The following is a 24,636-nucleotide window of genomic DNA, read 5'->3' as shown; positions in this document are numbered from 1 at the left end:
CTATCAGGTACTGAATGGAGCAAATAAATAAAAACTTATACCAGGCTACATCTTGGTTAAATTTTACGTCTCTAAGGATAAGGGGGGAATCTCAAAAGTGTTCAGGAAAGGGGGAAAACAGTTTATATATAAGGGAATAAGAATTAGATCACTTCAGACTTTTCTTAGGTAACAGTAGTGGAAAAGATTATGAGGGAAAGTTATTTTGAACTTAAAATCCTGTACTCAGCCAAGCCAGCAATCAAATGAGGAGCCAAATAGAAACATTTTAATACATGAAAAGAGTGATAAGTTTAACTCCCACAGGCCTTTTCTGTAATTGAGGGTATACCTCAAAAAATAAAAAAACAAACAAATAATGAAACAACTAAGGAGGAAGACGAGAGGCTAGAAAAAATAGTGAGTGAAGACGCTGATGGAATATGGTTTAGCCCAAGTAGGTTTATATAAGTAGTATAAAAAAACAGAAACTAAAAATAATAAATAAATGACGATATGGAGAATGGGTATGTGGGAGAAAGAAGAAACTTTATTAAATTCTTCTCCTGATCAGAGGAAGACTCTAATTACTGAATAATTATATCTAAATACTAAGCATATTTGTTAAATATGCAATGAGAACCATTAAAAAATAGTAAGTGGAATACTATATAAAACTTCTTAATGGTGACATGAAGAAAAAATGCAGAACAAAGAAAATTCAGTCAAATGTACCAAAGGTATGAAATGATAGTCAAAATAATAAATAAATAAATAAAGAAAATATGAATGTAAAATATTAAGATTGCAGGAATAAGTTTAAATACATGAGTAATTAAAATATTAGGTTTAACCATATGGAGTTGCCAATGATTGACTATTTTTGACCCATAAAAACAACAATTTCTTATAGTTCAAGTAAGTAACGGTTCATAAATTATTTCATCTTATTAAAATACAGAAGCTTTCACATTTGTTTTAAAAATAAATTTATATGCTGTTTATAAAAAAACATGCATTTCCTGAAAATGATAAAGACCGAAAATAAAGAAAAGGCTATTGACAAAAAAAAAAAAAATAGATGTATAAATATTAATATCAGGCAAAACAGAGTACAAGATAAAAGTATGATAAAATGAAAAATCCACTGAGAACTATAAAAGCCATGGACTTTTGTGACAACTGAAGAGAGGATTCATTAAGGTAACAACATTTGAAATTAATATGAAAATATCAATAGCTTTCCTACATGCCATCAATAACTAATTAGAATATGGAAAAGGGAAAAAAGATAGTATTTAAATAACACTACCAGCAAAAAAATCATACCCAAATAATAATCATAAGAGGAAATGGTAAGAACTTTAGAATAAATAAAATTATAAAATGTTATTAAATAATGTAAGAAATATCTAAATAAATGGAGAGACATATTATGGTTTTGAATGGGAAGCCTAAATATTAAGATGTCAGATTTTCCAAAGTTGACCTGTACCTATAAATTTAATGTATTGCTAGTTAAGATGGCAGCAGTTTCTTTTCTTAAAATTTGGTAACTGACGAGATAATGTTAAAGTGTACACAGAGAGAAAATCTTTAAGAATTACTGGACTGGAATATAAAGATCTCTAGACATATAGTTAGGTGAAAAAAAATAAGTCACACGATTTGTATGATATGATCTCATCTAAGTTCAAGAAAGACAAGAGTAAGTACAAATGAACCTATGTGTAATTAAGTGCATGAAAAAGACAGAAAGGATGCACAAAGAGATTGCTTTTATTCATTATTTACATAATAAAAAGGAAAGGGGAAAAAAGATATGAGTTTGAGGAGAGGCTCTTCATTCAGAGCTTGTCCTAACCACCTGTTACTCACATTGGTATATGTATTAGCAAATTTCTAGCTTAACAAAATCAATCAACCCTACCTATTACTGTAGATTCCTTTTTTTGCTACAGGGAGCAGGGAGGTCTATATTATAAAATAATTTTAAAAATTATTTGACTAACATTTTAATGATACATCAGAAAATATGTGTGCATGTATGTATGTATACATATATGAGGTGTGATAAAAAATAGGGTGAATGTTTAAATTAGAAAGAATTATTACAGTAAAAGACACATTGCCATTAAGCCCCTCAAAATACTCCCCCTCACTTTGAACACACTTATCCCATTGTTCTTGCCACCTTTGGAAGCAGTTCTGGCAGTCCTCTTTCGTGAGTGTGTTTAGTTGCGCTGTCGTGTCTACTTAGAGGTCTGCATCATTTTGACTTTGGGGAAGAGCCAGAAGTCACATGGTGCCAGATATGGTGAATACAGTGGGTGAGGAAACACCGTAATGTCTTTATTTGACAGAAATTGCCATACTAGAGCGATGTGAGATACAGAACGTTGTTATATGGAGGATGAAGTAAAGACACTCATGAAAGACGACTTCCAGAACTGCTTCAGAAAGTGGCAAGAATGATGGGATAATTGTTCAAAGCGAGGGGGAGTATTTTGAGGGGGATTAATGGCAATCTGTCTTTTACTATAATATATATAATTTTTAATTTAAACATTCACCATAGTTTTTCAATCACACTATGTATATATGCATGTATATATTTGGATATTTGGATTCCAAATAAATGTTGACTTCAGTATTTACTGTAGGGAGGCTGTGATGTGATTTTACTGGTTGTATTTTACAAAACATTCCTAGGACTTTGATTTTGGAGTTGTTTTCCCAACCTATGGCACATGCTCCTGTGCTAGATGCAGTTGTGAAAAATGTTCATCCCTAGTGAGAATGCATTGGCTTTCTAGAAGTAGTCAGAAGGTATTTGGAACTGAGCCTCATTTGGAAGATTGGGTATTTCTCTGGCCAGTTATTGCTGCTACATTTAAATCTATTGATTTCTTAGTGATATTTAAGTCAAGGAAGTGAGTCATACTGATACATGAGGGACGACCATTCCAGGAAGAGGGGAAAGCAAGACAAATCCCTGAAGTAGGTATGTGTGAGCAGTTGTTGAGAAAGAGTGAGGAGGTGCCAGTGTTTGAGGCAGAGGGAGAGAGCCGAGGAGCAGAGAAGATGGAGGCAGAGATGGAGGAGGGCGTTGCCTACTGCAGGGTCTTGGCTAGCTCTGGCTCTTACTCTGAGTGAGAAGAGAAGGCATTAAAGGGCTTTGCCCACAGATGCCATGTGACCTGACTTGGAATCAGGTTGGTTGTTAGTTGAGAAGAGACTGTAGGGGTCAAGGGTGGAAGCAGGGTACATCTAGGGAAGAGAAGTTGGTTGTTTGGACAAAACTGTTGGCAGCGGAGGTGGTAAGGAATAGTTTAAAAACAAATATATTTTGAACATAGAACTGAGAGTATTTGTGGACATATTTGACTTGGGGTGCAAGAGAGAGAAGAGTCAGGGATGACTCTGAGGTTTTTGGCCAGAATACCCAGACTGATGGAATTGACATTTACCAATCCGGGAAAGACTGAAAGAGAAACAAGTTCAGGGAGGAAGCTCAAGTACACAGTTTTGGACATGTCAAGACTAAGTGATTGCTGATGAATGGGGCCCAGTGTACAGGGGGAAGGCTTAGCCTGCATAGGAACCTGGCCATCTACTTCATGGTCATGAGAGGTGAGGGGAAGTCAGGAATGTGAGCACAGGTGCAAGTAAGTGTTGGCTGAGGAAGTGTATGGGAGTTCTGACCTTTTTTATATTTCCTCAATGAAATAGGAAGCAAGATTATTAACTGAAAATCAGGAGGGTTAAGAAGTGTTGAAAGGAAAGGAAAAAGTTGAAATAGTCATCTAGAGGAGCTGGTGACTAAATGCACTAAGGTGATGTAATGTGATTGGCAGGTAACACTGAAGGCCACCTTGAGGTTAGTGATCCTGAATTTAAGTGGAAACCCACCAGCATGGTGGGTGAATCCAGTTGATGGTGTATCAAGGTCCATGAAATTTAAGCTGGATAAGAGGAAGAAAAAGCAGAATGGGGAGTATGAGAGAATGAAAGAGCTTAAAATCAAGGGATTGCAGGCTCCAGGGACAGAGTGAAGTAAGAGATATTACCAATGAGATGATTTTTGGAAAGTACCTAAGAAGGAGACCCAACCGTGTGATTAGAGGCTTGGAAATTTCCGTCTTAACCCTTAGCCTCCAGGGAGGGGAGAGGGGCTGAAGGTTGAATCAATTGACAATGGCCAAAGATTTAATCAATCATGACTATGTAATTAAGTGTCCATAAAACCCCAAAAGGATGGGGTTCAAAACACTTCCGGCTTAGTGTACACATGAAGGTGCTGGGAGAGTGGCACACCAGAGAGGTCATGGAAGCTCTGTACCCCTTCCCACATACCTTGCTCTGTGCGTCTCTTCCATCTGTCTCCTCCTGAGTTATATCTTTTTATAATAACCTGGTGGTCTAGTAAATAAAATGTTTCTCTGAGTTCTGTGAGCTACTCTAGCAAATTAATCAAACTCAACGAGGGGGTATGGGACGCTCAGATTTATAACCAGTCAGTCAGAAATACAGCTAACAACCTTGACTTGCAACTGGAGTCTGAAATCCAAGGAGAGGGTTGTTGGAACCCTCAATACATAGCCAGTCAGAAGCACAAGTTAAGCTGGTGACTGGCATCTTAAGTGTGAGTGTGTGTGTGTGTGTGTGTGTAGCAGTCTTGATTGCTAACTTACAGAATTTGAGGTTTTTCTCATTACATTGATATTCATGCCTCACCGATCTTCTTTGCTTAAATGTGTTTAAGGTTCTATCATGTCAAATGATCCATGCCCATACTCGTAGTATTCCAAAGCAATTTTTAGGAAAAAGAGATTCATGGCACCATAAATCATTTGAACAAGTTTGGAAAACATGCTAACAAAATGCAAGCTCTTTGCATATCTCTGAATATTTTCCAGGTTATTCTCTTAGTTCTATGTGAAAAGAGGATGATGTAGACTTTTACAGGTTAACTATCGAAAGTAGATCAGTGGTTCTAAATTGGAAGTGATTTGTAGTCCATGAGATATTTGGCAATGTCCGGAGGCATTTGTGATTATCATAAGTGTGTGGAAAAGTGCTAATGACATGTATTGGGCAGAGGCCAGAGATGCTATTAAAAAGTTTCATGATATACAGGGCAGCCTCCCACACCAAAGACTTATTATCTAGTCTAAAATATCAATAGTACCAAAGTTGTGAGGCCCTGATCTAGGAGGTAAAAATCTCATACTTCATTCAGACATACGTTTCTATTCCAGGATAGAACAGAAATAATACTCATCTTACAACTAGAAGACAAGAGTACAGTCGCATCCATGCATCTTGCTCTTATGTTATGATTTTTTTAATCATTAAAATGGTATTTTAATATCTATCTCATGGGGTTGTTATAAAAATTAAATATAGCAATGTATGAGAAAACCCTCATTTCAGCATCAGGCAAATAGTGGTTACTCAATAAATATTTGCAGAAAACAAATCCTTGAATACACAGGGGATGAGGTCTAGAGGGTGAAGAGGAATAGAATTTACCCCGAGTAGTTCCTGAGCTCCTCACTCTTTTAAAAATGTGTACATACATCACCACTTCTGAGAACACTTTAGAGGAGAATAGCATTGACAAAGATCCAGGGAGATGCACGTACGTACTTTTTGTTCTTCTCGCTCTACGGCTGCGTTGCACTTTTCTATTCCCCAGCTTCTCAGAAAGTCTCTGAGATAGCCAAATAGGGTTCCAATTCCATATCCCATATAAGTGAAAACCATAACGTGCAGAGGTGCTTCCTCAAAGGATTCAACAATTGGCTTATCATTAAAATGTGGCTTCCCATTTTGCTGAAAACACAAAAGAAAATCGAAGGTTAGCACTCTCCCATTACAATAAAGTATGATACTTAACATTTTGGACTTTCAACCTTTTAAATTTCAAAGAACATATTTAAGATGTAAAAGCTGCTTAGAGAAAATTGGAAATTGATCACTGAAGAGGGTAATCAGAAATGTACATTGGTTTTACAACCCTCTACTGAAACAATTGATTCAGATGAAAATTCTTAAAAAATGTTAAAGTTTCCATTAAGTGAAAATTTAATGAGGAATGGGTTTTAGCAAGAATCCAAAGTGTCACCCATATGTTACCACCTAATCACAAACCTGGGGTTTCTACCTTAACTAGGTGATCAAATTATATTACAGATATTGGAACAACTAGCCACTCTGTGCTATTAACATGATGTAATATTCAATATACCAATGAAACATTTAAGATGCATTTTGTCACGCTCTTATATCTAACTTTTATTTTACAAGAATTAGGATAGAGAAACATGGTAAATTACTTCATGAAGAAACAGATAATTCACAACGTGGAAAGTTCTGCATTACAATTGACTTGGTCTTTAAAATAAAAAAATAAATAAATGGGACTACATCAAACTAAAAAGCATCTGCACAGCAAAGGAAATAATCAACAAAATTTAAAGACAAACTATGAATGGGAAAAATATTTGCAAACTTTATATCTGATAAGAGGTTAATATCGAAAATATATAAGAAAGTCATAGAACTAAAAAAAAAAAAAAAAAAAAAAACCCAAATAATCCAATCAGAAATGGGCAAAGAACCTGAACAGGCAGACATTTTCCCAAAGAAGACATGCAAATGGCCAACAGTTACATGAAAAAGTGCTCAACATTATTAATTATCAGGGAAATATAAATCAAAATTACACTGAATAATGCAATTATGAATAAGAGATATCACCTCACACATGTTAGGATGGCTGTCATAAAAAACAAAAAACAAAAAAGAAACAAAAAGAAAAAACAAGAGATAATAAGAGTTGGGAAGGGTGTGTAGAAAAGGGGACCCTGGTGCACTATTGGTGGGAATATAAATTGGTACAATCATTATGAAAAACAGTTGGAGTTTCCTCAAAAATAATTAAAAAATAGAAATCCCAATTCTGAGTATATATCCACAGGACATTAAATAAGTATCTTGAAGAGTTATCTGCACTCATATGTTCATTGCAGCATCATTCACAATAGCCAAGATACAGAAATAATCTAAATGTCCATTGATGGATGAATGAGTAAAGAAAATGTAACACACACACACACATGCAAATATTATTCAGCCATATAAAAGAAGGAAATTCTGACATTTGCAACAACATGAATGAACCAGACACAGAAAGACAAGTACTGCATTATTTCATTTACATGTGGAATCTAGAAAAACTGACCTCACAGAAGCAGAGAAGAGAATTGTGGTGGGGAAATGGTGAGAAGTTGGTCAAAATGTACAAAACTTCAGTTATAAGGTGAATAAGTTTTCACTATCTATGTACAGCATGGTGACTATAGTTAATGATACTGTACGAGTATTTGAAATTTGCTGAAAGAATAGATCTGAAGTGTTCTCACCACACACACACACAATTTGGTAACTAGGTGAGGTAATGTATATGTCAATTAGTTTGATTGTGGTAATAATTTCACAACATATACTGTATCTAACGCTGCTGTATATCTCAAATATATATAATTTTTATTTGTCAATTATACCTGAGTCAGTCTAAAAAAAAAAAAGACTAAGGGAGAAGATTGAAGAGACACATCCAAATACAGTGTGCGTTCTTTGTTTTTGTAAAAACAAAACAAAACAAAAAAATTAGTAAAAATACATATTTTGAAAAACTGGAAATTTAAATGTGGACTGGAAATATATCTTATTAAGGAATTATACATTTTGTTAAGAGTGACAGTATTACAGTTATGTGTAAATGTTTTAATTTTTATAGATGCATGCTGAAGTATTAATAAGAAGGGTGGTAAAGTGTTATGAGAGCTGCAATTTTCTTTCAAACGATCCATCAAAAATAAAATATATACATGAAGCAATTTTGGGACAATGTTAATAATTGTTGCATCTAGGTGGAGGTTTTAGAGTTTTTTAAATAATTTTTTTACTTTTGTATATGTTTGAAAATTTTCAAATAAAAAGTTAAAATACTTCTCTCTTTTATTTTAGGTGTCAACATTCCAGTAGAAAGTAGACGTTTAATATCAAACTATTCTGATTTCTGTTTAATTAATTTGCACATAATAGCTCCATGTTGACTCAATGGATTAGTGAATAAATTATTCTTAATGCTACTACTAATTAAGTTTTTAGTTTTCAATAAGTATGTATACATTAATTCATTATTTCATTCAATAACAATTTGTATGGATCATTTCATTGGGAAATCTGTTTTGACTGCTTGGAATATATAACTTAGTGATTTACAGGAAATTGAAATCATCAAATGTCTACTGATATTCAATGTGCTAATTTATCTTACATATATATTTAGAATGACGCATTACATAAAATTATGTTAATTAGAAATACTGGTTTTACCACTCACATAGTCTTTGTCATCATTACAAGCACCAGTTAAATCCACCAACAAAATTTTCTAGAGCTTATCACCTTCATTTCCTCCACTTTGAGATGTAGAATTTTTGGAACCTCTGACTTAGTCACTGATCCACAAAATATATGACAGTCGAAAAAAAAATGTCTATCTAGTAGATGAGTATTTTTTATCTCCACATTACTTGTTTTTAAAACAATTTTTAAAAAGTCTTCTCATAATGACATCTAACACTTGAGTTAAGTCAAAAACCCACAAAATATTACTAAATCTTATTAAAATTCCTTATCTCCTTATTTATCCATTGTATCAAATAACATCGATAGACACCCCAAACTAACATTGATGAATGTTGCCTTTGTCTAATATGTCATCCCAGAATACTACCTGGTGGTTTGAAATAATACAAGTGAGAAAGCATTGCTTGAAATGAGATCTTGAATAAAAGGTGAATGAAAGGTTATAACAAACGCCTTACACTTGGGAAGGTAGGGCAATTATTGAGTGCCTATTATGAGCCAGCAATGAGCTAGGTAGGTTCTGGGGTTTCAAAGATGACCAAGACAGACCTGATTCCTGCTCCTGACTTCTTGACCTCCCTCTTACTATGTACTCACATCAGTCTTGTATGCCTGATGGATGGCTGATCTTAATATTCTAGTGCCTTTGCCTTCCCTCCTTGGCTCTGTTCTATGCTTGACCTTTAGACTGCATCGGTTGCCAGCATTCCAGGTGAGATCCACCTCCTGGTTCCTTCTACACCATGGGGACACACAGTTGGCCTCTTTCCTTTCTAGATTTGTCCAGACTCTAGCAAAACGGATGGAGATCCTCATGAAGGAAGATTTGATGAAATTTTATGACTGGTTATGTATAATGTCAAGCAAGAAGAAAATGAATAGTATCTGCAAGGAGCGTTATGGTATTGTTGATAAGGACGAGGAAATTAGTCGGGCGGCTTACGGGAGTAAGACTGTGAGTATGCCTGGGACATGCTAAGTTGGAGGTGGTGATTGCTCATAGAAGTGGGACTGTTTGCCAGGCAGTTAGGAATGCAAGAAAAGAGAAAGACCCTCGCTAAACTAGAGGATCTGGGATGTCCACTATCTGAGGCACAGTTTAAGTCATTGTTGAAAGTGAATGTGATGAAGGACAAATAATAAAAAGAGAAGAGTGGTGGGCTTGACAGGATTTTGAGACCCACTGCTCTTATGGGCACCATAGAGGAAGGCACGTGAGTGAAGGGGACACAGTGTTGGTGACTTTAGGAACCTATTTAACCTGCTCACAAATTAACCTGTTAGGGTGACTTAGAGGATGGCTGAGTTATGTGGGTGCATGTGAAGAAATAAACTACTAGGACATTCGAGATCATCCTGTGTAGATCAGCAGGTTTTTCCTTTTTCCTTTTCTGGCCCCATATCCACTTCTTAGCTCCATATGTGGCCATAACAAGCAGAGCATTTCCCCTGAAATCCATGAGAACTTTCTGCTTAAATTGGTTCTGAGGCAAACCTGCACTGTACATAACAGATTGTCTACTTAGGTGCATATAAAACCCTCAGTTAGGTGCACCAAACAAAACCCTCAGTTTAGTTATTTATTTGCCCCTGTGACTTTTTCTCCAAGATAGTTATAACACAAAGGAGAAAATTTCAACAATGTCCATCAGCCCAAACCAATATTTACTTTACTCTTTCTCATATAACTGTATTTCTTTTCAATTTATTTTAATGTAATTTTATTTGGCAGAGAGAAAATGAGATACGTTTAAGGAGAACAAAGTTATCTGGAAATATACAGGTCTTTCTCAACAGATGGAAAGTGACTCATTTACTACATTCCTTTATTTAAAATAGAAGTTAGTCACACTTCATGGGAAGGATTTCTTAAACTGGGGTTGGACAATTATTTTGAAATATAACAATTTGCCTTATCAAAGTAAATGATGCATAACATTTCGTTTAATAAGTTTGCTGGCTAAGGCCCATCCAGCATGGTAATCAGTAGTAAACTTTCTTTCTTTCTTCTACCTTTTCTTTCACAGCCTTGAAAATGAATAGATATTGAGCCACCTTACCCGAGTGCCTGGTCATTTGGAAAACTGTGACACCCTGGGGCTGGTTTACTTCCTGCATTTCTGTCACATCTGGAAATAAACAGGGTGTTGGGGCATGCTGGGAGGACCCACCTTTACAGACAATTACTCACCATTCAAATTAGCAGATGTTTTACCGGCTTCCTTCCTTACTGTCCTAGGATAATATGAAAGGGAATGTAAAATCGATAAATACAGTCCTTTTATCCCAGAATCGATAGTGTAGTGGTTTATTGGGGTACGGCAGGGGAATGAGATTGAAGGCCATAACTTAGAACAAAAAGTAAATGTCATAAGGTGACATAAGTGGAGGGACCATGTCACATTACATGATCAGGACTGGCTTCCTGAAAAAAGTGGGACTTGAGCCCAGTCTTGATGGGAGGTAGAGCATAAAGGCGGAGAGAACTTGCACAAGAGTGAGACTGCCTGTTCAAATCCAGACAATTTCACTTACTGACTGCGTGACCTTGCCTTGAAATGCCTCAAGTATAAAAAATAGAGTCAATAAGGGTTGTTTTGAAAATTAGTTGAAATATTATATACAAATATTACCTGCCAAAGAGTAAGCACTCATTAAAAGTTATGGTTTTCATTAAATCTGAATAGAGACAATAGATGGTACTCTTAGAATGGATGATGCTGCTTTTAGAGAAATATTTGGGAAAGAATATGTATAGAGCCTTGGCCAATGTTTATAAGGAGAAATGGGCTCCACTAGGAGACAGAAAGTCTCCTAAGAGGGGAGGAAGAAGTGGGAGGTTAAAGAGGAAAGAGTGATACTGTAAAGAGGGGTTGAGATACTGAAGTTGAGAAAGACCATTGTATATGGGGACTCGCACAAGAAAACTTCAGCAAGTGATGCTGGACCCTTTCTTGACAACATACACAAAAATAAACTCAAAATAAATCATAGACATATATGTAAGATCTAAAACTGTAAAACTCTCTGAAGAAAATATAAGTAAATGTTCGTGACCTTGTATTAGGCAAAACATTCTTAGTTATGATACCAAAAGCACAAACGACAAAAGAAAACAGATAACTTTTACTTCATCCAATTTGAGATTTCGTGCTTCAAAGGATACTATTAAGAAAGTGAAAAGACAACTCACAGAACTGTAGAAGATATTTGCAAGTTATATATCTGATAAGGATTTAATATCCAGAATATATAAAAAAACACTTACAGCTCAATGATAAAAAGACAAATAACCCAATTAAAAAATGGGCAAAGCATCTGAATAAACATTTGTCCAAATATATATAAATGCCCAATGAGCACATGAAAAGACGTGCACTATCATTAACTATCAGAAAAATGCAAATTAAAATCATGATGATTAATTTTCCTGATAGCTAATCATGGTGAACACACAATGTGATATATAAAAAGGCAGATAATAACAAGTGCTATCAAAGATGTGAAGAAATTGTGATCTTCATACTGCATTTCCTCTAAAAGTTAAAAACAGAGTTGTCATTTGACTCAGAAACTGTCTTAGGTATATAACCAAAGGAAATGAAAACACATGTCCACACAAAAACCTGTACTCAGACATTCATAGTAGTAGTATTCATAATACATAAAAAACGGAGACAACCCAGATAATCATTAGCTGACGAATGGATAAATAAAATGTAACACAGCCACACAATGGATTATTGTTTGACAATAAAAATGCAGAATATACTAACTAATGCTCTAAAACAGATGTACCCTGAAAACATTATACTAAGTGAATGAAGCCATTCACAACAGACCACATATTGTATGATTCCATTTATATGAGATTTCCAGAACAGCACTGTTATCCTTGATGACATTGTTGGGTCACTGCATCAACCAATCCAGGAACCACCCAATTCTAGACTCTTCCCAACTCTAGACTTTTATTGTGTGAGAATAACAAAAATCTTATTTTTAATCTACTTATATTTGAGTCTTCCATTACTTGCAGCTGAAAGGATACCATCAGATCAGTTCTCATCTCCAGTCAAGGGAGAAACAAGAATTGTAGACTAGATGAGAGGCGACTGGAGGGGGCAGGACTGATGCTTATCTGGTACACATGACATCGTCATCTCAGTTGTTTATGCCAGCATCCATTCTTCTGCTCTGCTTGGCAAATATACATTCCTTACTGTTAGCATATATTATGAGAGCTGGAAGGGTAAGGGCAGTAGGAATGCATAGAGAGAAAAATCCCCCAGATAGAATTGAGAGCATCAGCGGCAGATGCTCATTAACTTTTCTTCCCGGACCACTGCAATCATCTCTTGGATAATCTCTGTATTCCATCCTTACTGCCCAAATCTGTAGTTGTTAGATAACTTTATCTCGAGGTCTAATATCCAAGTGTTACTTATGATAGCATCTCCACAGTACTCCCTAGAGATGGCCATTAACAAAAAGGATTTTGGAAATGCTACATACTCTGCACCTCTTGGATTTTCACAGAGTACAAAATCTAGAATGTGAGAGCCAGAGTAGACATCTTTCTTGTTCATCACTATATCCCATTGTCAACACACAGCTTTACTTGGTAAGTACTGAACAAATATTTGCTGATTGAATTAGCTTATTGAATGCTATTAAAATACTGATGTGAAAAACGACTTACCTTTGGGAAAATACATTTGGCACACGGATCAAATGTATTCGTCACCTTTCATATAAATTTACCTATGCCACAACAAAACTCTCTTACAGAAGTGTTGGCTTCCAGCATAAAGTTAAGTTTCTTAGCACAGAAGAATGACCTGCCTAAGTCCTTTGATTTTCTGCCTTCCATTTGTTACTTAAGCAACATCAAACTACTTTCATTTCACACCCTGATTTTTGTTCCCTCCAAATCTTTTCTCATGCTGCTACTTTTCTGTAATTTCTTTGGTTTTCACTCCTTTTCCTAACTGTCTTCTCTTGCCACCTGTCCTTCACCTCCACTCCACATAGGTATATCCTTTGCTTGCCTAATATCCACTGTTTAGGACCCAGCTCTGGCTTCGCTTCCTAAAAAGTTCTTACTGCATAACGCCATCATTATATGCACCATATTGTATTACAATAATATTTTAAAAAGACAATTCATTTAATAAAAGGACAGAAAATAAAGTCTCACTTGCAAAAAATAATAGTTTTCATTATCTCTCACTGAGGCCTTTCAAATATTTAAAATATTTTAACCCTGTTGTTCAGTGTGGTAAATAATGGGTTCACCAAACCCATTTTCCTTTCCTCTTTCTCACAGCTGGGCTACATTTCCCACATACCTAGCAGACAAGTGTGGCCATGTGACTGAGTTCTGACCAATGTGAAACGAGTAGAAGTAAAATATACCATGTCCTTGCTTGGCCTATAAAAGCCTCTCTCATGATCCATCTCCTTCTCTCTTTCCCCTGTTGCCATTCATCTGAATGCTGGTGGCCAACATGACCTTGGAAGCCACACATTAGAGACTGCAGCACTTTTGTCTCGTTCCCTAAATATCTCTGTGGAGCAGAGTCCTCACGACCTCGTCCTTGAACTTCCTATCATTGCTAAGTAGACTTAACACGAATGAGAAATAAACTTCTATTGGGTTATGCCTTTGAGATTTGGTGGCACCTTTTTTTCTGACATCTAGTATTACTTTAATGAGCACATATTAAAGGAATTTTGAGCCATAAGTTGCAAGGGATTTTGTTAAAATACTTCTGTTTGTAATCCTCACTTAGAAGCATTTGAAATATAAGGTGTAATCAAAAAACATGGCGAATGTTGAAATAAAAAAAAATGATTGCAGTAAAAGACACATTGCCATTAATCTCCCTCAAAACACTCCTCCTGGCTTTGAACACACTTATCTCATTGTTCTTGTCACTTTCTGAAGCAGTTTTGGAAGTCCTCTTTCATGAGTGTCTTTAACTGTGCTGTCATGGCTGCCTCTATTTCCTGAATTGATTAAAAATGTTTACCTTTCATGGTCATTTTGACTTTGGGGAAGAGCCATAAGTTGCATGGTGCCATTGAATAGGTGGATGAGGGCACATTGTAATGTTTTTACATTTCTATTTCCGTAACAGAAGTGATGTGTGACATGGAGCCTTTCTGTTGTGATCAATAAATATGGTGAATGCTGCTGCCGAGTGCCATCCTACGGAAAGGCAGGGATCTTCATTATGGGAATGAACCTTAGTAACAATGTGTGACAAGTTTCAACTTGTTCGGTGCAGTCAGTTGGGTGTGAGCTACGGTTGAGAGAAGGTGTGTTTTATAGTGTGCCGTAAATCATCCTCCATCATGACAATGTCCCGTGTCACACCTCGCTTCTCATATATGGCAATTTCTGTCAAATAAAAACATTACGGTGTGTCCTCATCCACCTAATTCACCAGATCTGGCACTGAGCGACTTCTGTTTCTTCCCCAAAATGACCATAAAAGGTAAATGTTTTGAATCAATTCAGGACATCAAGGCAGCCACAACAGCACAACTAAAGATATGAAAGAGGACTTCCAGAACTACTTCAGAAAGTGGCAAGAACAATAGGATAAGCGTGTTTGAAGCGAGAAAAATATTTTGAGGGGGATTAATGGCAATATGTCTTTTACTGTAATAATTGTTTTAATATAAACATTCACTGTATTATTTGATCACACCTCATAAGTCTGAGAACCATGTTAACTTCCCAAGAAAATGTGTGTATCAGGACCCATCTGGACTGACCAAAATTCAAGTTTAAATCTGGAGAAGTTTATACCAGAAAATTAACTGAGTCAAAGATTCAATTCTTGATTTATTGAGCATCTCTCTGTGTTAGGCAGTGCATGATGGAAAAAAGTACATTAAAGATTAGCTTCAGTCCATAGAAGTTAGAGAGAGAGAGAGAGAGAGAGAGAGAGAGAGAGAGAGAGAGAGAGAGAGAGAGAGAGAGAGAGAGAGATTATACATATGGAACTCTTTGAGGGGACCAGTTCTTTATATATTAGCTACTCCAACCCTTTGTTTCTATTGATAAACAAGTTCATTTCTTGAGAGATTAAGTTGGTTTCCCATTTTCTTGGCTATCCCCTTTATCACCTGAAAAGTTAGCTAGTAAGTCAGGGCAGCCCAGGAAGTGATCCACAGGCTTCCACAAGACACAGCCAGATTGGAAAGTAAAGGATTCACAGAAAGGGTAAGATTACTTGGAGGGGTCTAAGCAGAGCCCCTAGCAAAGTGCCCAACCACTCTCTAATGCAGAAATGAATGAATGAATGAATGAATGAATGAATGAATGAATGAAAGACAGCTGAGATTGAGAAACATTGGGAGAGGAGATGAGGGCCTTCTGGGACAGGAGGACCAGCATTAGCACTTGTTGGTGGGTGGAAACAAGAGGAACAGGAGCTTGCATGGACCTCATGTATTACCTACTTGGAGATGAGATGTCAAATCCCACTGAAATTTAATAGGCCTTTTGTGGCAGGGTAAGCCAGGCTTTCTGTTTCAGATTGCAGTGAAAAAAAGGTGTACCTTCATTAGGATGCCCCCTAATCAGAACTGCAGGAGGAGTGCAGGGCAGAAAGATTTGTAGGATCCTAGGTTCCTATGTGAAATGACAGCTGGGGTGGAATCTCTAAAGTCAATGGGACATAAATCAACTTTGGAATAAAGTGGCTGTCCTTCACCACCCTACAATGATTATATTCTTCTGATCTTACTTGCAACCAGCTGACTCACTTGAGAGTCATAGAGCTTGTATTAAGTTAACCAGAAAAACCAGAGAAAACAATACAGCAGTGGTTTAATGTCAGTGAGAATAACTACTACCTACTATCTTCTTGATCGGTTATAATGTGTCATGTGAAAACAGTGCTTACTTCTGAGATGCTCAAAGCTTTTGTGGCCATGATTTTATTTATTTACATAATTTCCCTAAGAGGTAGGTAATGAATAGCTGTAATAGAATTAGAATTATCTTCATTTAATAAAAGAGAGGAGGCGAGGGCCTTAAGCAACTTCCCCAAGGTTATAAAGCAGGAAAACACAGGACTAAGTTGAATTTCTCAACTCCGCAACACCAGCGTTAAAGCAGAAAAACTTGAAGTTAGATCTTTGAGACATGACAGATGAGAATATATTTTAGAAATAAAATAGCCAGGGGGCTGAATCTTTCTCCTTTCCAGGTGGGTACTGGTAGCAGCAAACACTCTGTGGGAAGGTTGACTACCATGCACTTGAGTATGTACCTATGCTGGGCACTGGAAGGATCACTCAGGTAGTCTCTCTTTAGCTCCCATCTTCATGGAGGTCATGGGCTAATGGGGAGATAAAATGTACATACAAAAATATAACATTTTAGGACTAGAGGGCACGAAGTATCCAGTGGCAATATCTAATCAAGTGTATAGCAGTGATAAAAATTAAACAAGAAGTCTGATAAGTCATTCCATATTTCCATTTGTGCATTTGTTCATTCAACATATTTTTAGTACCTTCTCTGTGCCAACTGCTTTGCTAGGTCCAGGTGACACCCTGACCTCATGACACTCTGGCCTATATGCATGTTTAATACAGAAATCATTAGCCACATATGGTTATTTACATTTAAACTTAAATAATTAAAATGAAATGAATTTAGAGATTTAGATCCTCAATTGCACTTAGGCACATTTCAAGTGCTCAGTAACCATATGTGGCTGATGGCGACATTACTGGAAGGGACAGATATACAGCATTTCCATTAATCATCACAAGAGGTTCTGTTTCCCTGAGGTCAGCAAATTGTGGCCCACAGTCCAGATCTGGCCCATCACTTGCTTTTGCAAATAAAATTTTATGGGAACACAGCTACATCCATTTTTGTGGATATTATCTGAGGCTGATTTTACACTATAATGGCAGAGCTGAGTAGCTGTGAGAGAGACTGTATAGTGTACAGAGCTAGAGATATTTACTATCTTGTTCTTTCCAGAAAAAGTTTGCTAATCCCTGGACTAGATGGAAATATAGATGCAGGACAAATACTTACAAAAAAGGAAGTGATAAATAAGTAAATGTGCTGTGGAGTGGAGAGGAAGGGGATCTGACTTTGCTCAGGAAACGAGAAAAGCCTCCTTAAAGAACATGGTATCTAAAATGAGATCAGAATAATCTGTAGGAATTTACCAGGCAGAGTGTTCCCAGCAGAAGGAAGAGCCTCAGGATCTGCGGGAAGTGGGCACGGGGTTTGGCTGGCAGGGATGGTGAGAGGACAGGCATGGCCACATGTCAATTCTAGGGAGGAAACTCTGTCCATGCTATCCATTGCTTGTACACCAGTGCCTGGAAGGGCATCTGATATGTTGTAGGCATGGAATAAATATTTGATGAATGAATGAATAGGCTGAGAGGTTATGCAGAGCTCATACACTGAATTTAGGATTGTAGCCCTGATCCTAATAAGGGATGCTGCTGATGAGTTTTCAGCAAATGGTGGCTTAAAAACCTGATCAGATATGTGTTTTCAAAAGGGCCCTTGCAAAGCTATGGGGTGAATGAGTCTTCTGGAAGTATCCACATTCAATGATTTACAGGGATTCATGATTATGTGGTTGATGATTTAAAGTCAGTACCATATCCACTGTAGAAGATTTGATGAAGAAAACTCATTCAGTTGATCCTGAAATTTTTGAACCTATGATCAAATCTCAAAAGAAAAGAGTCTCCTAAACTGCATGGGAATGAACCAACAACAGGGGCATGCTTTGGCATTACAGTGAGGTGTGCATTGTGGCATTTCTTTCCCATGCCAGACAGCCAGTGACTCATAGGTGAGTTATAACAAGGGTGGGGATCTTGGAAGCACACAAAATGAAGTTCTGCGAGTCATTTGGCTGAGCTCAGTGGATTGAACTTGGGTTACAAACGATAATTTTTCTCTTTGAATCAAATTGAAACAATTTCTCCTTGTACCTCAGTAATGCTGAATTACCATACTTTAGCCCCACTCAAAATTTCCTGTCCCCTGAAGCTAGACCAAACAGTGCCTGCCGTTCAGCAACATGAAGCATAAAGCCTTCCTACTTAGAGAGAAACTGGTCAAGGATTCAGTTGTTCCTTCTCTGTGTGTGTATTCGGATTTGGCTCATGTTTTCACATACCTATTCTCCTTGCTTCTCTTCCTCCTTTTTCTCTGCCTGTCACCCTGTAAAACCACAATTTTATGCATCAGAAGCAGCCTAGGAGCCTATAACCTGGTTTATCTCTTGCTTGCCTTTCAAAGATAGAATGGGTCCTTAAAGAGATAATGCTTAGTTGAATATATACAAATTTACTAGCTAAAATCTTTTATTTTCATGGAAGGCAGCACATGCCATTTTAATCATCTATTAAAAGCTTCTACTCTTTTCAAAAAATAAGCATTTTTGTCTCCAAATAACCAGTTCATCAAGAGTATAACATCACAACAATTTATATCTTTCCTTCCAAAAAATCTGAAATATTCATGCTCATAATTATTATTATATGGTTAATTTAATTTTTCTTATCACATGGTACATAATATAGAAAAAAAGTAACTTCTCGCAGAGCAAGGCTAATAGATTTTACCTGTACTCCTGAATCAACCAGCTTAGTCGATCTAGGCATTTTTTTTTTTTTAGCCATAATAGTTTCTGACCTATGGTGCAAGACACGAGTCATCTGATTTGCATACAGATTGATACTATACTTAAAAGAAAACTGATGTTTGCGACCTATTTATTTCAGTTTTTGAGTAATTTTCTCAGGTCACCATGTGAAGTACTTCTGTTTCTAAGTCTAGAGGTACCTGATTCAGTGGTCTTGCTAAGAACTGATCAATGGTGAGCATGACCCCTTAGAGAAAATGCCAGCCCCTTTTGCATAAACTAACAAACCAATTCCTAAGGTATATACATCAATTGTGGGATTTTCCTAGGTATCCCAAATTATCTGCATGGGTTGGCAAAAAGCATTAGTGTCCAGGCCTCCTTTTTGATGTGAAAGGCAGTGTATGGAGGTACTAGAAACTGGCAGTGGGCAGATGTGTGTCTTGCCTTGGATTGGCCATTTTGAGATCTTGGCAAATGATGGCATCTACTTGACTCTGACATGCCTATTGAGAAATGTGTTACGAAGATGTAAAAAATGAGATAACATGCTTCTCTGAGATCTGAGATCAGTTCTACCATTGTTATTCAAGTGTGTGAGAAGCTTTGGAGCCTCATCTCTTTAGGACTATCATAGTGAGTGACTGACAAACATACCAAGTTGCAAGAACCCAAGGGTTTCCACCATGTTATCAATGTCATTGCCTCCAGCAAGGTTAGAAAAGGAACCAAGAAGTAAATTGACTCCTGTTCCCCTGCGGGGTCTGGAAGCAAGGAGTCATGATATGATGTGTTTGAAAATGGAGCTGAAACTGACCAAAAGTTCAGAAAGTGATTCTGAGGAATGCTCATGCTATATCATATAAGTAAGACAAAGGTAAATGATTTTTAAAGAAAGATTTATAGAAAGTTATGCTCCCTGATGTGCCATGTACAATCACTTTGCTATTTGGCTATGGAAATCTAAGATAGAAATTAACCATTTTCAAGGCTTTTAGAACCTCATGGATTTTTAAAAAATTCAGCAAAGCTGCTCTTCTGAGCAAGTGTAATAAACAAAACAGCACCTTTTCTTCCCTTGCTGTGAATTAAACTCCTGAAGGACAGAAATTCGGATTTTTTTTCCACTTCCTACCTGTTCTGGTAAGGAGCAGTTGATGGGGTTGCGTGCACTGAATAAGGCCTTGATAAATGTACTGCAGCCAGTCCTTTAAGAAAATTCCTGAAGTGAGAGTCAGAATGTTTGGGATTGTTGCCCAGTTCTGTCCCCATCACCCCTGTGGCTTTGGCATCATTATTTTTCTGAATTCTGTGTTTTTTTTTTTAATCCCTAAAATGGGTAAATAGCAGTTGTTCTGTCTACTTCACAGCAGTTGTTCTGTCTACTTCCTGTGAGGATCCAATGAGATGTTGCATATAAGGATCACTATACAGTTAAAAGGATCTTTGTAGTTAATGCTGTAAATTAAAGGGGCAAAGACATGGTTAAATTTGAAAGAAACGATGGTTTTAATTTTTTGTTCCCCAGAAGCAGACTCTAAATGAAAGATTCAAATGCAAATTGTTTATTTAGAAGGTGATAGCAGGAAGCACCTAGTAAAGGAAGGGGGCTGAGGCAGACAAGGATAGGAAACCAGTGAAAGCTGTGTGTTAAGCCATTTACTACTATGGGAAACTGGAGCTCACTTCTAGTGGGGACTCTGGGAAACAGTGTAGAGCATGCTTCAGGCTTATTAACTTGAGGAGTGAGGGAGTGGGAATGGTTATCCTCCCACTCCCATCATTCGGTGAATGAAGGCTACTCTTGGGGGTGTTGATTCTCTGGGACTTCTTGCTTGGTACACACTTGGGCAAAACAGGTTTCAGGGGGCCAGGCAAAGGACATGGGAGATGGTCTTTGGAATTAAGTGTTTCTACACAGAAATAGTAAGAGCTGAAAGGGAAAGTGGACATGGCACCAACAGGATCTGTTACTGTCATCATGGTTTTATAACTGTACCACCTTTATACCTAGCATTCCCCTCTCCATATTATTTTTCTCTAATATTCAGCTTGTTTTCAGTTGGAGACTCATTGGTCTTTTCTCAAGTATTTCTGTCACTGTATGTTAAAGAGGGTAAAAATACGCAGTCCAATATGCATCCTCTCCTTGTATTCTGGCACTGTTTCACCAAAAAAAAAGCTAGGGTTAGAAATAAGGCAATTCCCATGTGTGGTAGCAATCATTAACTCTAATATTTATTTTTCTAACATGGTGTTTTAAAATATGCAAAAAAGTAAGCTCTCTACATATGATTCTTCTTTTGAGAAACAGGAAAGGAGATGCCTTTACATGAGACACAGGCAATTTTGTGAAATCAATTTTGAAATTGAGGTTAAAGAATTTGGAATAGCAGATACCACATTGAGTCATTAAATATGTCGTCCTTGGCTCTTTGATTTAAGAACTTGAATGTTTCAAAAAAAAAAAAAATGCAACATCTCCAAAAGGGCCTTGGTCTGGGTAACAAGAGACTAGGTGGTGATCTCATTTTGGTGTAACCATGGAGGGAGTCACTTAGTTTTTCTGAGCCTCATTTCTCCATGGGTAAGAAGACAGGGGATGGAGTGGAAACATAAGAAATTCTAAACTAAGTTTCCTTCCTACTAGCTGGATTCACTAAAGACAAAAAGGAAAATGCTTCTCAATCCCTTTGGAATTAAATGTGTAGAACAGGAGAATTTCTATAGTGAGTCAGCCTTCTGTTGAGCCCTTCTTCTATCTCATTAGATGCCAATTTACATATTCAGTTCTTTTGACCAGAGATTAAACTCTCCAAGTGAACAGTCTTATAACATCTTTCTACAGTCCAAACTATACTGTGAAACCCTTTCCAATAAGCACAATCAAAATGTTGTGTAGGTCAAAATTCATTGAATAGTATACTTATTATTTGTGCATTTCATCATATGTAAATTTTGCCTCAAAAGAAGATAAAAAGAACTACAAACAAATATTGAATCTGGTTAATGATATGCATGTGAAAGAATTTAGAGGTGAAGTGTTTTGATGATTCTACAACTTTCTTTGAAACGCATAATGAGCATATCAGTTGATGGATAGAGGGATGGATAAGTGGATAGACATGTGATAAAACAAATATAGTAAAATGTTAACTGTAGAATCCAGGTGGTAGGTATATGAAATATGCCTGGAACTCTTAATTTTTTTGTTTTAAGTTTGCAAAATACAATAAGATATTTGAGGAAATACATCATTTTTCTAGTGATATAAACACAGACCTTAGGGACCAGCCTGCACTAGGGTGTAGAGGTTTAATCTTGGGGAAATTTACCTAACTTTTGTATAGTCTCTGCCTTATCTAAAATATGGGAATACGAACGGTATTAACCTCATAAGGATGTTGTGAGAATCAAATAAGTTAGTATTTGTAAAGTTTTTAGCATATAGTGTGATGCAAATCTCATTAAATGAAAATTTTAAAATCATGTCATAATAGAGTCATTGGTGGGAAAACAGATTGTAATGACTTTTCTTGGACATTCAACCCCTGAGAATGCAGAATTTTATTAAAACTAGATGACAGGCCTATACACCCCAAGGTATTAGTTATTTTCTCTCTAATCCAGGCATATTTCATCTCCTGCTAAGAGGTAGCAGAATTATTAAGATGAATCAAGAATATTTAACTTCCATTTTAATTTTCTTTAAAAAATAGAATGACTTCACTCGCTTAAAGTATGTTCCCTGAACCCAAGCTTAGAGAATATATAATATTTGTATATCAATATAAATCATTCACTTTTGGTTAGATTATAAATTGTGGCAGACACTATAGAAAACAGTATTGAGATTCCTCAGAAAATTAAAAATAGAACTACTATATGACCCAGCAATTTCACTTCTGGGTATTTATTCAAAGAAAACAAAACAGTAATTCAAAAAGATATACTATGCTCATTGTAGCATTATTTACAATAGCCAAAAAAGATAAAAAGCATGAATCATAAAATGGCAATAACTACATGCCTATCAACAATTACTTTAAATGTGAGTTAAACGCTCTAATCAAAAGACATAGTTTGGCTGAATAGATAAGAAAACAAGACCCTTACATATGCTGCCTACAAAAGACCCACTTCAGATCCAAAGACACATACAGATTGAAAGTAAAAGAATGGAAAAAGATATTTCATAAAAATGTAAACAAACAGAAAAGCGAGATTATCAATACTTATAACAGATAAAGTAGACTTTAAAACAAAGGTTATAACAAGAGACAAAGAAGGACCCAGTGATCCTACTTCTGAATATTTATCTGAAGAAACCCAGAACACTATTTCAAAGGTACATGTACATCCATATATTCATTGCAGCATCATTTACAATGCCCAATATTTTGAGGTCTCAAAATATTTCATTCATCCCTCAATGGATGAATGGATAAAGAAAGGGTCATATATATAAATGACCCTTTCTTTATCCGTAACACTTTCTATATCCATATATATGCAATATTACTCACAAATAAAAAAAGAATGAAATCGTGCCATTTGCAATAACATGGATGGACCTAGAGGGGATCATGTTAAGTGAAATAAGTGAGACAGAGAAAAGCATGTAGCTACCTGGTCACACAAAATATTCTAGTGATTTTGTAATCTTTAAATAGAGGGCAGTGAATGTTCTCTAACAAAGGTTAGGAAATCGGTAAATTGAAGTCTACAAAGAAGCCTGTATATTATATGAGGGCGGCATTTTTAGTCTTTTAAAGAACTAGGCATATAGATAGCAAATGGCAATTTAAATAACAAACAAAACAAAGTGAAATGAGAGTTCTTGCAAACAATAGATTAGTAAAAACAGGTGGTCATTATTTATCCCACAAATATTATTAAGCGCCTAGGAGTTGAGGATTCAGCAGTGGATAAGACAGAAACCCCTGCCCACGTGGAGCTCACATCCTTGAGGCAGTGGCAGATAACATATAGGAAATAGTGTGTGTGTGCGTGTCTGTGTGTGTGTGTTTGTGTGTGTGTGCGTGTGTGTTTGTGTGTGTGTGTAAATGGTGTTAAGTACTGAAGAAAACAAACATGAAAGGGAGTCAGGAAGTGAGGAGGTTGCAATTTTAGATAGAGATTACCTGTCATAGAGAAGATAACATTTGAATTAGGCCTTGAGGGAAGGAGGGCACAGGCGTGTCTTGTTTTCCAGCCTTCTGGGAAATGCAAATGGGAGAAGAAGTGCAAATGTCCCCAGTTGATAGTATTCAGTTACTCGCTCCAGTGTGACTGGAACATAGTGAGCACTGAGAAAAGGAGCACAGAATGAGTCAGAGAGGACCAAGTCATGGGGCCTTGCGGCTGTTGTAAGGATTTTAGCTTTTACTTTGAGTGAAATGAGTGCCAAGGGAAGGATTTGAGCATAATAGTGACACCTTGATCTCATTTCAACAAGATCAGGTCATTCCGGCTGCTGTGTTGAGAACAGTCTTGGTGATGGTGGTGGAGGGGAGGGAAGGGGTGGAAGCAGGGTGTGGTGGTTTAAAAACATGCCCAT

The 24,636-nt window shown here is 36.6% G+C and overlaps 1 protein-coding gene across 1 annotated transcript in view; it reads right to left on the bottom strand.

Moving 5' to 3' along the window:
- SPTLC3 (serine palmitoyltransferase long chain base subunit 3) overlaps window positions 1–24,636 on the bottom strand; it is a 149,859-nt gene that overhangs the window by 112,109 nt on the left and 13,114 nt on the right. The window contains exon 2 of the mRNA XM_033095399.1: window positions 5,632–5,817. Within this exon, the coding sequence (XP_032951290.1) occupies window positions 5,632–5,817 (186 nt within the window). The remainder of the gene's footprint in view (window positions 1–5,631; window positions 5,818–24,636) is intronic.

This window comes from Rhinolophus ferrumequinum, chromosome 23, assembly GCF_004115265.2.
Source record: "Rhinolophus ferrumequinum isolate MPI-CBG mRhiFer1 chromosome 23, mRhiFer1_v1.p, whole genome shotgun sequence".
In the NCBI taxonomy this organism is placed as follows: domain Eukaryota; kingdom Metazoa; phylum Chordata; class Mammalia; order Chiroptera; family Rhinolophidae; genus Rhinolophus; species Rhinolophus ferrumequinum.
Note: the sequence above shows the minus strand (reverse complement) of the source record. Positions and strands in the feature narration are given on the sequence as shown.